This window comes from Ammospiza caudacuta, chromosome 1, assembly GCF_027887145.1.
Source record: "Ammospiza caudacuta isolate bAmmCau1 chromosome 1, bAmmCau1.pri, whole genome shotgun sequence".
Lineage (NCBI taxonomy): Eukaryota > Metazoa > Chordata > Aves > Passeriformes > Passerellidae > Ammospiza > Ammospiza caudacuta.
In genome coordinates, this window is record NC_080593.1 from 133976987 (window position 1) to 133994699 (window position 17713).

Genomic DNA, 17713 nt, shown 5'->3' on the forward strand with positions numbered 1-17713 from the left:
AGTTTCTGAATGAAACTACACTTAATGCATGGCTGTGTGTCAGCTCATGGGTGCTTTCCTGTTAACACCAATGACTTCCCTATTTATTGGGCATTTTTCCTGTCTTGCAGCATCATGTGACATGAACATGATAGGCTACCCTAAGTACACATTTTGGATATTAAAACTGACCAGTTTGTTCATAATGCTATAAAATAGTTTGGTATTCACAAGTTTTATTAAAGAGGATTTTCTATCTAGGAAATCTAATAAAAAGTCTAATAAAGGAAGCACAATTTTTCTGTTCAGATAAAGATTCACCATGAGGATAGTGAACAGCCTGCTGCATAAAACATCCCCTAAAATCTGTAAGACTGATTACTAACTTACCCAGACTAGGAGCCATAACTGATATGTACTTTGCAGTTATTTTCTTTTTTTTTTTTTATCTTCAACACAGAAAGAGGCTATATAGGGAGAACAATCCTAAAACAATCTTGTACTGGGAGGTCCTTATTTTTTCAGCTGGAGAATTTTCAGTCTACTCCTTTTATTTGTTAAGTTCTAACAAAACCCCAGAATCTAATTTCTTATTAATTATCACAAACAAAATAAAGTACCTGCTTATCATGTATATACTGAATGGTGCTTGTATTTTCTTATGCTTAAGTTTTATGTAATCCTGGAAAGCTTCATGACTGATTAGGTGGGTCATTTGCAAGAAAAGCAGTTTCAGAAGACCTGCACACTGATCAATACCTAAGATAAGTTGTTTGGCATTTTTTTACCCTCAGACCTGGCAGAACACCTAAGAACAGATCATTTATGCATCTCAAATTGCTTTTCATTTTGCCACACAATGCTCCTGCCATCTTATACTTAATTTGTAATCCAGTTATGAAAGTCAGATTAGCCTTTCTCTCTACCCAGAAATTTATTGTTAATACTCACAAGCAGCAAATAAAACAGCAGGTGTAACCAGCATTGTAACAATAGACTTATCTATTGCATTGCAAATATAACCACCACCATGTCAGTGGTGTGAGCAATAAAGAAACTGGTCAAGGAAGCTTTTGAATACAGATCTACATAAGCTTCAATTAGAAACAACACCCTGACATGGGTTGTGCTTCAGTATTTGGATGGATGAGATTCAAATACAATGCACAAACCACTGAACACAAGGGAACAGAGTTAACAGAGCCTTAAGCTGGAAGTACAGATAACATATCTCCCACTACTCTTATATAGTATTATTGTTGAACTGACACATTAATCGAGAACAGTTTTGAAGATTAAGGTAAATCTGATGTTGACTGTCAAGATTCAGCCATCCTCCACGGTTGAACCACATATCTGCAGCTGTGAAATCCTTATTTGACAAAGTAACCCCAGCATCACCCTTATATGCACAATATCTGTGCTTTCCACAATGCAACAATTCTGGCAGACAAGGCAAGTGTGTCCTCAGCCTGTGGCACATAAGCTGTTTCTGTTTAGCTCACCATCAGCTCATTCTTGCCCCAATTTAATCTGCACATATTTTAGACTGTTTGTGAAATGCTGTATTGCTTTATACAGAGTACAGTACCCAGCTTTAAAATCCAAAATGCAGCTGCTTCCTCAGCAGCACTGCCCCTGAAGGTACTCATGAGGGGCTGGGAACGAGACACACAGCGATTCTGATGGAAGGATCTGAGCTTTGCTGCCTGGGGGAGGCAGCAGCAGCATGCCTGAGGCAGGGTGGTACTGAGCCTCACAGCGACACTGAAGCACTCTGAACCTCAATTCTGTTTCCATTTATACTTCACTCTCCTTGGCCATCTGAGTATTTGTAACAGGGATCACACAAAAGAACAAAGTCCTAGCAGAACAGATACCACATTCTACATCAACTCAATACACATGGATTTCTGCATAATTGATCATTTTATTGGAATCTGTTAAAGGATGTTTGTTCAGATCACCTGTTCAGCAGGCAGTTATGCTGCTTCTGTTCACTGCATACATACTGAGCAAGTCTCCAAGCAATACATAAATATTGTCTGACCCCATACTTAAGTATCTTTACTACAAAAAGCAGCTTCTCCTCAACAAAAGTTGTATCCATGGGACCAATGTGCATTTCTTCTAGCTATAACTTGGTACCAAATCTGTATCAACAATTGTAGGTTAAATACATCAATGCAGGTTAATAGAGCTTTAACAGTAAAAAAAGTAAGAAAGTTAAATACTGCAACAGCTGAGATACATACTGCATTTGAATGATAGAACATAGTCTTTTGACCTAGTTAATGACACAGTCACCAAAACACAACATACAGAAGCAATGTCAACTGCCAGTACTTGTCTAAGCATTTTAGTTTCCCTTTTCCCTTCAAATAAAGAAGGGTTGTGTACATCTTGAATGTGAACTTAGGCATCATTAACCTTACAGCAATACTGATGCTGATAGTTAAGGTTAGGTAGAGACATACTGAAGCTGCAGGCCACTGAGTACACACAGCATTTGTGAGTTTGAGGAGCCAATGTTTACTATAGCACAGCTTCATTGTTCAAACTAAGTGCACCCTATGGACAATAACATTAATTGGCAAGACATATTTAGTAAAAAATGCCACTTGAGAAACCTAGCATATTTCAGTTAAGTGTGGATTTAACTAGCTATGATGAGGGCTAGGGAGGTATTTTAACTGAAACACCTTGGTAAAGTGAAATAAGCTGACATATCACTGTTTTCTAGAACCCAGGAATAAAGTTAAATGTGTTCACTCAGTCATCAAGGACTAGTATTTCAGCAGGCATTTCAGGTTTTAACCTAAGGGCAGGTTAAAATAAATCTGTACACAATGCAACATACCTCAAATAGATGCAATGATGACCAATTAGCTGTCAGTCTCTACTTTTACCATTACAAGCCCAACAATTTTGGCACACAAGTACAGCCAATCTTCAAATTCAACCATTCCAAGCCAGAGCCATTTCAGAGACTGCTCTGCAATACTATCCTGGACTGTAGAAACATGCATACACCAGCTGCCCAGAAACATACAACTAAAAGAAGTTGCTAGAAATAGCCACTGAACATACACATGCACGCCAGTCAGCTTCCCAATTAAAATGCTATATACAAGCCATACTTCAATTTTTTTAATTTGTAGTTTTTCACCCAACTTACACATATGAGTTCAAGTGAAGGGCAGTATTGTGGCCTTTTGAAATACCCAAAATGAAAATGAGTGCAAGTTACAAAGCTACAAAGAGGTTAGCAATGATTTCCTGATCTTTTCAGGTGAAAAGATTATTTAGTAGCAAAGCAATGCCAGGGAGAGGTGGAGACCATGAAGAACACGGCCTTTAGGAAAGTAAACACAGCCATAACCAAGAATACTGACTTTCCAAAAAGTCTGAAAGTTTCTTCATACTGAAAACTGAAGTCCTCCATGAAGTTATCTGCTACCTTGCTGCATGTTGTAATGTTATTGCCCTACAAGTTGTGCAGAAAACCACAGCCAAGTATTAATGCACAAGAAATTTAGAAATTACCATGCATAAGATATGATTAAACTGTAGCAGAATCTCAGGTATTGATTATGGCTTAGACCTGCCTTGAAAGTCAACACTTGGACAAATATCCTTATGTGAATGACACTGTCCATATGAAAGTGAGACAACTTTGTCACACTGAAGACTTACTTGGTTCAAGTGACCTTCTACTAGAAGAAACAATAGACAATATATTCACAGATAACCATTGCAAGAATTAGCCCTGTAAAAAAATTCAACAATACTTTTTACTTATCGTTTCCTTAAGTGTATATATTTGCAGATATTTTATAAGCAAGCTGTTTCTTGACCAGCCAGATCTTGGATAGTGAATTCTTTATCCTACTTCCTCCCTCATCCAAATTTGCCAAACTCAAGACATTGTTTTAGCAGCATTCATGAAATCAATAGTGCAAAGTTGTTATAAAAAACTATTTTTCCAGGCTAGGACATCCTCTTCAAGTTTTGTATTGGGTCAATAGCACTTCCCATGTTTTTAGACCTCTGGGGAAAGGCAGGAACAATAGATATGCTGAATCTAACAAATGAAAATTGTTTGCCAAAGGCTTTTTTGAATTTTATTTTTGGATGGATTTTTTAAAATTTGCTGCTCATACTGGCCCTTGTTACAACTTTAGTAGCTAGTTCACTGCATTAAATTCACAATTCCTCATTTTGATATGCGCCTATAACATGTGAATTGAACTGCACCACAATAATTGTAATGTCATCTCTATACATTCGAGCCAGCTCTTCTGGAAGACTCAGCATCTTGGACAGTCGCTCATGATCCACAGTTCCAAACTCATTGTTACCCACTGCATGACGTATCAGGTGAGTTGCTGCATTCTGATCTTCAAATACTGAAGAGATTCTTGCTCTCCTTTCTGTTAAGAGACCATGCATCTGTCCCAAAGTTACCTTATAGCCACCAACAGCTATTGGCTGTTGGTGGTGAACACCAGTGAGGTACTCCCCCACAATTCTAGCCACATCTTGCCTGTGCATTGTCTCCCACAGCCCATCCGTGGCCAAAACCAGGAATTTATCCTGTGGCCGTAACCTGTGATGTATGACTTCTGGTTCAGCTGTGAGGTATGGGGGAGTGTAATAGTTTGGAGGAATAAACTTCGTATATTCATTGTCATTCAGCTGATCTGGGCCTGATTCCACTACTCTCTTCTGCAGTTCAATACTCCATTTAAACTTCACATCACCAAAAGCTCTGAAAGGCATCAAGAGACCCAAGAGACGATCTTGTTTCACAAGACTTTTCTCTTCAGACTTTGGATGCTCCATTTTCACACGTTCCACTTCATGCTCATTTTGTGCATTGTGGTCATAGGACAAAGTAACTGCAGACCAAGATCCATCTTCCTCCTGAACGCCGAGCATTGCTCTGCTGTCACCTGTGTTAGCAACATGCAAGTCGACACCATCCACGTGGGCTACACAGGCAGTAGAGCCAGAAAATGCTACTCGCAGTACTAGGTAGTTGAGAAAAGAATTTGGATCTCCTACTTGAGCTTCCAAAGAAATATCATTATCAAGCCTCTTAAAGGCATTAATTAAAGCTTCTCTCACATCAGTAGTCTCCCCACTGTTGAGATCAATCAGCTCCTGCCAGTAAGTTCTTAGACTGTTGAAGTAAAGCTTGGAAGCCTCTTTGCTAAAATAATCGTTGGGATGCTTGTGCCACTGTAAAATGGGCAACAGAGCTCTGCCACTCTCCACAGCATTTTCTATTTCAAGTAAAGTTTCATGAGGTAACAAAGAGACAGCAATGTAGTAAAACAGTCTTTCACTGACAGCTTGAGCACAAGCACAGCCTGCATGGCCATCAAACACACCCAGAAGCATCCCTCTTGTCTGTAAACAAGTGGCAGCACTCCTCCGGTCCTCTATTGGAGCATTAGCAGGCAACTGGTTGCTGTCGAAGCCAAGAACAGAACTTACATTTTTACCATCAAATTCTGGCACTTTGAAACTGTATTCATTTGCCTTCAGGATGCTGTTGACCTGTGGAGGGGTGAGGTAAAACCTCTGCGGTGTAGAAGCATAATCCCTTGCGTGAATAAAGTTATTAAAGTGCTCCTTTGGCCTGTAAAGTGCCGCAAATTTCTTCTGTGGTGCATATCTGAAGTGACTGTGAGCAAAATGAGATGACAAACAACACAGATGTTTATGGTGGCAGTAGCACGCAGTACTGCCTATTCTGCTAATCTCACAGTTACGAATCAATGGGAACAGATGAGCTGGTGCTGGCATGGCATCAGACAACAATGGCAGCCTGGAGCTTCGGACTGGAATTGCTGAAAGACAAGAGAACAACTATGCTTAGCAGGACAGCTAAGAGATTTTTCCTCCCCAGAATTCTGTGTTAAGATGTTTACAGCTCCTAACCAAGTTGCTTGTTATATGGAGTTCATAGCTTCAAAGGACTTGACAAAGAAAGGCATTGCAAGGTGCTCATTTATAGACACTACATTGGGCTGTAACAAAAAAGCTAAACCATACTTCAGCACAGGTATTTTAGCTCTGATATCCACTCAGACAGCAGGCAGGAAGTGAAAGCATCACCCAGACAGTCAATGAACCCTCAAGCAACTTAGCAAAATAGTTAGCATGGAGCACTCTACAAAATTGCCACAGGATTTTACAGCTATCTGCTTTCCTGATGATTCCATGGCTGACAGAGACAGATGTGGCACACAAGGAAGGAAACTCTTCCTGTAACACTGAAGAAGAGAAAGCATCTAACAGGGAGACTTAAGAAACCACTCTTGAGATGACATACAGCGAAGATTGCTTAGACAGCAGAAGCAAGAAGTAGGTGATAGAACTGATATTCTTTATGCAATCAGAAGTCCGTAGAGGGTTTGGTTTCTTTCCCCCCTTTGACATGTAAAGCTTCAAACTTGTGTTACATATATAAAACAGCCACAGCAACCTATGCAACAATTTTCTAGCTTAAGATGTTAAGTATGAGAGGTAAAAAAGAAATACAGCAAATACAGCTTTCCAACAGCTATTCCATCCCAGTACATTTTAAGATTATAAAACACCTTGAAAGGCTACTCAATTGAAGGCCTATATGCAAATTGTTTGCTTCCTTGACTAGAACAGAGCCTTGCACAGTACTCTAAAGCTAGTTGAGTGTTAAGATAAACCACTAGTATCTGAAAAATATTCTACTGCTACTTGCCACATCTAAAAGCTTTCCATATTTTTCACTTCCCTGCAGAGTATGCTGGCACACTCTTCCTTGTCTCCATTTACATACCAAATCACAACATTAGTGAGGGTGCCTCTCAAAAGCCTTATTCACTGTGCCTCATTATCAGCAAGTCTCTTACAATGTAATACTTGAGACACAACTCCAGAGTAGAGGTGGAGTTGAACCCTGCCTTGTGTGAAGTACACACGTTTAAGGCAAATGCAATTTTCTCTTTTATGATCAAGTTTCATCGCAGAAGCTTTTTCTCAGAAGAGGCCATTAGAAGGCTTACTGCAGTCATAAGCACTCATCTATCAGCACTGCTAGATGCCAAATTGTTTTACTCAAGAAATGGATATTGCTGTGTTATGCAAGGTGCATCAGTCAGTAAATGGACTTTTTTTTTTTAGCCAAGCAGGCATACCAGTATTTCAGAGGCGACTCAGCCCCAATAAAATATGCAACAAACCCCAGTACTCAGTCTAAAGGATCATGCAATATAGGAGAAATTGCATTTTGCAGTTTCTATTAGCTTTCCACAGCTTCAGCTGTGATTCTGATCACCTGGGCAGGCTGAGAAGTGTCTGGAAACATACAACGCTTCATACCCCATTCCCCTTGCTTCAAGAAAGGGAAGTAAGCCATATTTTCCTTTCCTTGTTTGCTCTTTTTAAGTAAACCAGAATAGAGCCCATTTCTGTGTTACATGACATCTAAGTGCTGAAAGCAGAGTACAATTCATGTTCCTGTCACTCCACTGACTCCCCAGTACTAACGAGTGACTGCTGTACATTGATAAAAACTCTCCTGAGTCCCCCACTGACAGCTGAAGATTGAAGTTTTCTGTTGTGCAGGCACCAGGAAGAGCCTGGGCTGTAATCCAGATGCCCAGGAGCAGTGAATTGGCTGAAGCTTCCAGATGCATACTGAATTTATGGTAGCCATTTGCTTCTCCAGTCCAGGCTCCACATGCACAAGCATGACAGCAGGAGACTGTAACTCCAAATATAGATTTTAAATTCTATTCAGTGCCTTCTAATTATATAGGAGCTATTTTGGTAACAGTTTTGTACATTTCTTCACATGACATTTAAAAGCAACAATTTTGTTTAAGGTTCTGTGGATGCGCCCAGCCCACAGCAGCACCTCAGCTTCAGCACTGGTCTCCCCTTAGACTCCACCTGGATCAAGCTGTCCTGACTGCTCAGCATTTATGTTCAGTGCTGACCCACAGTGGTGCCTCAACTGCTCAGACAGTTTTTTTGCTTCATGATGAAGCAAAAATACAAATGTATTGCTGCTGTAACAGTTCTGCAATACCACCAGAGGATATCTTCATGACTTTTAATCATTAGCTTATCAAATGAAATCCACAAGGAAGCAGTAAGAAGTTGGCCTCACATCTTCCATGGCTCATATCATTTACAGTAGGTCTATGCCAGCTTACGAGATCAGTCTGTTTCACATACCAGCTCCAATAATTCCAAGTTGATTAAGTAAATGCCTAATTCCAAGTGTCCAAACATGAACTGAAATTAAAGTCTCTCCCACTTACCCCCACAACACAGCTGCCCATATATAACCAGACACTCCAGCTGTCCTTTGAATAATTAAGATCCAAAGATCATTATGGTTGATCAAAAGATGGCAGAGAAGAAAAAGAAGTAGAAATGGTACAGTTCAATCAAGATTTGTCAAGATATTAGAATCAATCCAGTGTCAATACCTCTCCAAGCCCAGAGCAGGGTACAAGCGCTATTTTTCAAGCTGTAAATACAATACGACCAATAATGGGTCAGATGGTAAACTTAAGGGGTTTTGTAGCATTACACTAAAAAAACCAGGAAAATGTTCCACCTTTCTTTACTAAAGGCTCGTTATAGCCATACTGTTAGGGCTAACTGGCACTGCACAGACAGGTTCCTCCAAAACACTGTGCCAAAGACACCTACGGCTTCAGATAAAAACACTCAAGTGCCTCCTTTCCTACACCTGACAGACCTGAACGAACCAGCTGGAGAAGACGGGAAGGTGGCGAGGAGGAATAAGAAGCATTCCACACAAGCAGCACCGTTAATCCTTCCCTCCAGCCTCAGCCCGCAGACACAGCCCAGCCTCGCAGCCCCTTGCCCGGCTCCCATCCGACCCCCGAGCCCGTCGCTCCACAAAGGGAGATACATACCGATCCGCCTGGGCCCAGGACATACACACATTCTCCTGTCACAACATGAAGCCGCCAACATCCACAAAGCAGAAGCCCGGGGGGCGGGGGGAGAAGCAAGGCAGAGAGTTTGTTAGAGAAGACGTAGAGCTCCGGCACGGAGGTGGGACGGCAGACAGGAGGAGACAAGCACACACAGCCGTTCTGCGGGAGCGCCGCTGCTGCCGCTCGCCCAGCGATGGGACCGAGCCAGCTCCGCAGGGACCGCCCGAACCCGCCGCCCGCGCGGGCACCGAGCCCCGCCGGCCCCGCTCTCCCTTCCGGCAGGGCGGCAGGCAGGGCCCGCTCTCGCTGCGCGCCGCCGCGGCGGATTCCGCTGCCCGCTCAGGCGCTGCGCGGCCCCGACATGGCCGCCCCTCCCCAGCCGCCCGCCCGCCTCCGGCACGACCACCTCCTCCTCCCGTCCCGGGCACAGACCTGGGCCTTTCCCGGGCGGCTCAGGGAGACGGGCGGAAGGACCGTACGGCACGGGAAGGGAAGCGGGTGGAAGAACAGGACCGCACCGCCCGGACCGCACCCGCCACTGCCAAACCCCCCGACAGCCACCGCCTCACGCCCGCGGCCGCCGCGCCTTTATAAAGGGCCCTGCGGCGCGCGGCGCGCCGCCCATTGGCTGCAGAGGAGGGCAAGGCGGGCACGTGACGCGGAGGCTGAGGGAGCGCGCGGGGGGTGGAGGAGAAGGAGGGGGCGGTGCGTGCGCGCGCCGCGCAGGGGCGGGAGGGCGCGAAGGCGGCGCTGTGTCCGGCCCCTCCCCCAGGGGTCCGTGAGGGCCGAGAGAGCCCGCGGGGCGCCTTTGGAGCGCTTTGGGCAATGGGGCCGGGGCTGCTTGCCCTGGAATGTTCCTGAAGTGCCTTTAACAGGTACGAGGCACGGTGACTCCGCCACAGACCGCTGCAGCCTCCCCTAAGCCAGGGACCCCTCTGCCCTGAGCAAGCCCTCCACACTCCTTTGGTCAGGAGTCACTCACACAACTTCTGACTGTTATGGAGACCCAAAATGGGAAAATGTCTAAGTTTTGTAGAGTGTATTGCCATTTACTCTGAATTCCTTTAAAAGACTGGTGCTTTTTGAGGTTTTTCCCCCTTGAAATGTTCGAGTTGACTTGCAGTCACAAAGCTTATTAACTTTATTAACTCTGCCAGAGACCACTGAAACTTGTACTGAAACATGGGGGGTTATGTTTGGTTTTGTGGGGGTTTTTTTGTTTGTTTGTTTGTTTTATTTGTTTTTTGGTTTGTTGGTTTTTTGGGTTTTTTGGTTTTGTTTTTTTTTTTTTTTTTTGGTTCTTCATTTTATTTTGTGGTTTTTTTATTTGTTTGTTTTTTTTAATTAATTTGCCCCTTGATGTTTTGTTTTCTCCAGAATCCCTGGGGGCAGAGCAGGCTGCTGTGCAATGAAGAAGACCAGGGCCCTTCCTGCCCTGACATCCCCACATTGCTGCCCTCACTGCCAGCAAGGAATGGTTTGAGGCCAATGGCCACGAAGAAGGAGCAGCCCTTCTCTAGAAGGGCTCCAAGTTCCTGCCAGTGCAGCAGCAGCAGTGGCCTCCCCTCCCTCCTTTCTCTCCCCTCTCTTAGTTACTGTCCTGTCCCTGTTCCACATCTCTAGGGCAACACTCAACTTTGCATGTTCTTCTGAGGTTCTCTGATCCAGACTTACTCTTCATGTACATTTCTGAATATGGAAAGTACATAAGTTCGACAGTATTTTGATTTCTTTGATCAAAATGCCTGTGCTCTCACACCTTACTATTTTTCAGGGTGTCTGGGATGCCCACTTTGCTCTATGTTGTTAGCAGCAGATGTTAGCAAGCCTTGGGATGTTGCAATTAGCATTCCCTCAGCAGCTGTAGCAAAACATAGATTTTTGACTATACTTAAGTCTTTACTCAGTTGGTAGGATGTGTACAGCTGTGTACCAAAACCAGGAGAAGAAACAAATGAAAATCTGCACTTAGTGCCCATAAAACTCAAGAGCTCTACTTGAAATGTGAGAGTATGGAAAGTACTGCCCTGTGACCCTCTGTGTGAAAATCAGCTAGAAAGATAAAATGAAGCCATCCTTAGAAATGCAAGTATTTCATGGTAGTAGTTGAAAACACAGAGTATTAGAATTTTCATTTATTGGTGTTCTGGGTGACTTTTGAGACATTTATTGGTTTATCCAGAATGGTATGCCATTCTAGATAAACATTCTTCTCTTTGAGGCTTATTTTAGAAGTAAAAAAAAAAAAGGTATCTGACAGACAACATTATACATTGAAAACTTCGTTAAACAGCATGGAAAACAAATTATGTGCATTCCTTTTTAAATTGTAGCATATGGTTAAAAATAGATTGCAAGCATGTGCTGAAATAACAAGCATTTACATAATTTTCTACTTGCAGCAAGAGTGACTGCAAGGCCCCCAAGTTTGGAAATCTTCTTAAAGACTGTGTAAAGGTGCACTATCAAGCCACCTTCTGAGCTTGTCAGAAGGAAGAAGGCTGTGGGAAGACAGACCTCTGCCTGGGTGAATTTGATTCATCTTTCTAGGAGCAGATACACAGAAATGGACTGGGATGAAGTCACCACTGATCACCTAATATTCCTCTAAGTGAGGAGTTTGTAGAGTGGATTCATATATGACTTTCACAGAGAATGTTGTTGTTTAGAGTTGCCTACCTAGAAAAAAAATTCCACAAAATAGTTAGCATTTAGCACTCTTGTCTTCAGAATATCTTGGTGCCCATTAGTTCAATTCTCTGTAATTTGCTGTGAAATTGAAAGGTTAGTGATAAACAGCTCCCTGTTTATTGATTTAATTATCCTTTTATTCCTGATTTAAGGCCAGGAGAGGAGCTGCTTTTAGAGCTGGTCTTGGAATTTGTAGCTCCTCACAGCATCCTATTGATATATCTGAACATTAGACAAAATTTGAATTTTAAAATACCAAGTGAGAAAAGATTGTGGTCTTAGCAGCCACATAGAAATCCCACCAATTAGAGACAAAATGCTAAAATTTGGCTGATATTTTGCTCCTTGAGCTTATTGAGTTTGCTGGTGTGCTGCCAGAAGTTGGATGTTGCAATTTAACTGGAGAGTTAGATTTTCCTTCTCTTCATCTTGCTGCTGCCAGACCTTTTTGTGCAGCTTTGAGCAACACTCTGTTTTTGCTGAATCTAAAGAATAAAAATATTCTAATGAATAAAAACATGTTGTTCCACATTTTAGCATTTTACACCAGAGAGTGATAGAAAAGGAATTACTTGTAACTACTTCAAGATATGCAAAGTCTCCCTGAGATATCAGTTCTTGTCTTATGTGCCTGTTGCCAGCAGTGGCTAATTCTGCACTGCAGAACCAACAGGCAGCTATGCATTGTCACTGCAGCCAAAGTGCTGCAGCACTTACCCTAACACACATTTCCAGAAAAACTATTAGAGATCATCAAAATCAAATTTCATTTGAAATCAAGTGTTTGCAATAACCTTCTAGTTTAAACGGGGTTTTGTGCCTGATGTATAAATATTTTATTGATTCATTTTTATTGACTCATTTTTACTGAAAGCTAGTTCAGGAGCACAGGATAATATTTCACCTGTTTTTATATCCCTTGACTCCTTAACATTCTTATGATATCTTTGCACACAATGTTACAGAAATGCCTGTTGCTCCTGTGCTCATTTAAAAGAGCAGTTGCTCATAAAACCTGTCTTAAAACTGAGTGCACAGATCAAACACTTCCACTTGGCAGGCTGCCATACCGACCTGGAGCAGGAAAAAAAGGGCAGAGGAATCATAGAAGTTTTGAGAGCAGAAAGAAAAGCCTATAAATGGAGAAAATAATGGAGACAAAAAAGCCAGGTATGGGATAAACAGGAAGGATTGGACAGGACTAAACTGTGTTCTTTCCTTTCCTGAGAGCATTACAGAAGCAATGACAGCAATCTAAGGATGCTGTTCCACAGAGCAGCGATTTATTTTTTATTTTTAGTGGTAATCAGGAGCATTATGTGGCAAAAATAAACGTGTTAGTATTGCTCAGAGCAGAGGGAGTACCTGCAAACAGCGGCGGCCTGTGCTCTTCAGTCTGTTTCAAAGGGAGAGTTGGGTTGCACATTCGCGTGTTCTGCTGCCCTCTCAGGGAGTGGTTGCTGTGGGTGGTGCGTCTGTCCTGCCCCAGCACAGCTGGGCTCCTGGGTGCAGTGAAGGTTTCTGAAGTTTTACAATGAGCCCTGCAAAAGGTGATTTTTAAAGAATGCTTGAGAGTATCAGCTTTAGAGTAAGCCAGCAGCACTGAGCCACATGATTCACCTCTCCTGCCCTTCCTAAAGGCAGGTCCAATGGCAAATCACAGACAATTGCTTTCAGTGGGTGTTTTGCTTTCACTGTGGGATTCACAGATATGTTAATTTATTTTGTCTCCCCTGGAGGCCCTTTGTATCTTCGCTCATAATTCCTTTCTGAAATGAAGCAATGGGTCTGACTCATTCAGCAGTTCAGATCCAGCTTCCTAGACTCAGAGAGTAGCTGAGGTCAGACAGGACCTGCAGAAAGCAGGGCCACCTTCAAAGCTAGGTCAGGTTGTTCAGGGACTTGGTCAGTCCTGTTTCAGATATCTTTGAGGACTGAGGTTCTCCAGTCTGCCTGGGCCCCAGTTCCAGTACTTCATCACTTACTTACATTTTGAAAATTTTTAATTTTTAGTTAATTAGAATCTTCCATGTTAAGCTTGTATCTGTTGCCTCTTACCCCTCAGGACTTCTTTGTACCATCCTATATGTTGATTCCCATCTCATTAGCAGAGAATTAAATAAATTTTTTTCATTTTGTAGTAGTTATGCACTAGTTTGCACTCTTCACCTGGGCTGGTTTTTCAGAGTCTGGTGTCCAATTTGGGAAGTACAGCATTCTGGCAGCTTGATGAAGTGAAGGGAATTCTGTAGAAAAATAGTTTTTTGGCCAGCTTCAAGAATGATACTTATAACATTATCAGTGCCTGACTGTGAGGAAGTAGTTTCAGGATATCAGGAAGTTGGATCCAGCAATTACTTTGCTGCCGAAGGGTCTGATCCATTTTCCATCTGTAGTTCATCATGTGCATTTTTCATATTTCTTTGTTACAGTCATTTTCAAAAGTAACTACATTTGCAGTTATAATGGCTGCCATGCAAAAGATTCAATAGACTTCAGGGGAAATAGTGGAGATTAAAATTGGGAGAGGAATCTGCTCACATTTTTCCATGCAGAGAATAGCTTACACTTTTCCACAGATAAAATATTGTTTCCCTAATGCTGCTGGAACAATAATATCCTGGCTTCATTTTATCAGATATAATTCCCTGAAATAAAAGACTGCTCAGATGCTGGTAATTGAATACAGCCTTCTGTCTTTACTTGAGGTCACTGGAGTCAAGAGATGGAAGCCAATGGTTGGTCTGTAGAAACAGCTGGCTTGAGCTGAGATCTTTCTATGCAAATGTGAATGTTAAAGACTAAAATTTCTCCGGCAATTAGGAAGAGCAACCAATGCCAACTACTAGAAGTACCTGTATTGTTGTCTGAGCATGAGGGGGTACTTTGAAGTTATGGAAGACACAATTAGAAATTTCAATTTAGAATCAAGAGTAGGCTCTGAACCAATCTCTTAGGTGTCTTGGGGCCCAGGATTAGATCAGGTCACATTTCCACTTGTAACAAGGAAGTTTAGAAAGAATACCAAAGTGACCTCCTTCTCATTCCTCCTTGCTTTTCTCAGTTTAGCCTTACCTAAATGCTGGTAAAATAAGACCTTGTATCCTTTGGGATTTGTATTTGACCAAAAAAATAAGCATTTGTTTTTGGTTTTTTTCTGTAGAAAAAAGATGAGTTAGGTTACTGGTTTCCTTAGTTGATAAATAGACTTATTATCTCAAGTGACTCCATCTACAAAAATATTTACCATTTGCTTTATACTATATGTTTCATTTATATTTTTAACAGCAAACCAAACATGTATTTGTTCTAACCTCTTCCCTTCCCTGACTAGATACAGTATGCTGTTCTTCCAGGCAGGTGTCTCAAGCAGAAGATTACCGAGTCTCATTTGCTGCCTCTGAGGCAGGGAGTGGTGGATTTCTCTGTGAGTGACCAGTCTTCACTGCATGGTGAAGCATTGCCCTCACCTCAGCTGACCTGCAGCCAGACAGTAACAGGACTCCCCGCAAAAAGAAGCAGTGAGGAATGAAGGTGACAATTATACCAGCCTTTTATAGTTAAAAGCTTTAGCCATTAGGCTGTTACATGGTAAGACAGGAACAAGCAGAAGGAGCAACACTGTGTCTTACAAGTGAATCTGGAGCTTTGTTTATGGTATTCAAGAACTGGAGGCAGCCAGCTCCCTCTGAGAGATCCCAGCAGAGCAAAGCTGTGTCCTGTGCCAGGCTTTTAATCAAAAGAGAAAGCCTGACAGTGATAATTTCCAGCAGGCCTGCTTTAGGGGTGCCTTTCTTCTCCTGGGGAATTTTTTATAAGGTCATTTAGAGATCCCCATTCTAATTTTGTCCTGCACTGGCACTGGGGTGCTTTCCTTAAATCTGGATTCCAGCCCAGGGCTGGATTTGGTTTGCAAGTCTGAATAACCTGCATATTCAGTTGCACAGGTCAATGATGTCCCCATGGCAGAGGCTGGGGAGGTGGTGCAAGATCACATGTTCCCACAGATGGGCTGTGCTTCTGAGGAACCTCCATGAAGATCTGGGAGCACTGGGAGGACCTTCAGTAAGCACAAGATGACTGCCACCCTGCTGCTTCCCAGGAGCTCAGGACCCATGTTTCCTGCAAACCTTTGGGGCTTAGAAGTTAGCAGTGCAGGTGCCTTATTCCTTCCCCACAATCATTTTACTCAGTGTTTCAAATGCCCTGGAGCAAGTCCAGATTGCAAGCTAAGTGTTTTAGAGTAGTATTTTAAGAAGAAGGAATCTTTTTTCTATTAGTGTTGACTTTAACACTGGAGCAAAACCCACCAGCTACATCAGGCTGTTTCTTTGAAACTTTGAACTTTGGATGCATCTCTGCAGCCTGCAGCCTTGTGGAACTGCAGAGGTTTGTTCAATTTGTCTGGATGTTATATAAGCTGTCTTTTATTTTCCTTTTGCTTGTGATCATGTTATGTAGGCTGCCTTCTTAAATTTCAGGAACCCTAAGGCAGCCTGAGTCATATGTATGAGGCTCTTTTTTGCACTGTTGTGTAAGGTAGTGAATTGCAAAGGTCATGGGAATGAGTTATTTAAAAACTGAAACATGCTGGGCTCTATCCAGCTCAGAATAGATGAGCTCAGAAAGGCATTTGCGTTTTAAATTACAGTTTGGGTTATCAAGGACTGATTCACCTAACTCACTATTTCAGTTTCCTTAGCAAACCGCTGTAGCACACAATATTTTTGTTTCTTTTAAATGTGTTGCTGATATAATCATGCGTTCCCATGAGATAATGAATAAAATATTTACTTTCAATACTAGAAAACAAATGCATTCACAAATATTGTCATCATAGGCACAATCTTCACACTCATTCATTTTTGGTGCTCACAGCAATTAATCTCCCTTACCATTTGATCCCAATGGAAGATTCATGTTCAAAGTGCACAGAGGGCTTTGATCTACCCAGTGAACAACTGGGTTGTGATGTGTCACTGAGCCCTTGTGTAAACTGGCTCAGTCACACTGATGCCATCAGGTTAAAGGTACAAGAACAAATAACCCTGGAGTCTCTAGGGCAGGTCCCTATGTTTCTGTTCACTCTGTCTACTGTAGGTTTAAGCCATCCAACTGTACCCTCATTTATAGAAAGACCTTTCTTGCTTCCTGTTTCATGTCCCCTCTGAGGCCCTCCAAGTCACCATCCATAAAAAAGCGTATCCAGCCATACTTTAATGTGAAACTCTCTGAAACTCTCCCAAAAGCACTTTTCACCTTGGATAATTTCACAGAGCAGTTCAGGACATGACTCCACCAACTGCTCAGCACACAGAGCAGGGCAAGCAGCAGTCTCTGGCAGCAGGGAAGGACATTGCCGTGGGCCAGGGGAGCAGGAGGGAACACAAACCCACGCCCTGGGAGTGATTTTTGTTATCTCCATCAGCCCGTAGAGCTATCCCAGCATCATTTTGGCCATTTGCAAAATTCATGTGTGCAATTGTAATTTACTTCCCTTTTCATGAACCAAAATGTAATCAACTTGTGATCACATCAACTCTTGTTGAAAATAGTAAGAAAAAGCTATGTGATGAGAAAAAAATACATTAAACTGGTTTGGCATGAGGAAGCAGTTAAATGATTCTAATTACTGAAACCCAAACCAGTACAACCCACCTCCCCAAATATTGCACCAATATCAAAAAATTAAGTAATAGCATGTCCCCATCTAGGCTTGCAATGCAGTGTACTGGTAAATGATACAGACAAAAAGTGGTTAACCCAGAAACTGTGGAGTCATACATGTGCATGTAAGAGAGGGGGAAAAAACCCTATTTTTAAAAAAAGGCTAGAAATTCAAAGAGCACAGTTCAGGGACATGATACTGAAAGGAAGGAGAACACTGGGGCAAAGGACTTCCTGGAAAGGGCTTGAATGCAAACACAGGTGAGCTCTTGCTGTTTGCCTGCTTTTTGCTGTGTTCAGAAAAACAAGAACTTTTAAAATACAGGAATTGTACATGTGAGTCTATTGCATTATACCCAGCATCATGACTCAAGGTGATTGCTAGGAACAGCTAAAAGAAGAGCTGG

General features: G+C 42.3%; 1 protein-coding gene across 3 annotated transcripts; it reads right to left on the minus strand.

Annotated features, from left to right (window-relative positions):
- Nucleotides 1-903: 903 nt before the first annotated feature.
- Nucleotides 904-9469, minus strand: PDP1 (pyruvate dehydrogenase phosphatase catalytic subunit 1). 3 transcript variants are annotated; one of them, XM_058808912.1, is made up of 2 exons: nucleotides 9381-9469; nucleotides 904-5837 (listed from the first exon to the last, which is right to left on the minus strand). In XM_058808912.1, exon 2 carries the CDS (start codon nucleotides 5791-5793, stop codon nucleotides 4186-4188), a length of 1608 nt encoding a protein of 535 aa, XP_058664895.1. In that variant the 5' UTR covers nucleotides 5794-5837; nucleotides 9381-9469; the 3' UTR covers nucleotides 904-4185. The 3 variants fall into 3 exon arrangements, with proteins under 3 accessions (XP_058664895.1, XP_058664888.1, XP_058664902.1); XM_058808905.1 differs by lacking the exon at nucleotides 9381-9469 and adding an exon at nucleotides 8925-9276; XM_058808919.1 differs by lacking the exon at nucleotides 9381-9469 and adding an exon at nucleotides 8298-8667.
- Nucleotides 9470-17713: the final 8244 nt, after the last annotated feature.

Coding starts and splice junctions, on each gene's coding strand:
- PDP1 (XM_058808905.1), bottom strand. CDS start 8,985: ATGTTGGCGGCTTCATGTTGTGACAGGAGAATGTGTGTATGTCCTGGG. Junction 5,838..8,924: donor TCCTGGGCCCAGGCGGATCG/GTATGTATCTCC, acceptor CTTGTCTTTCAG/CAATTCCAGTCCGAAGCTCC.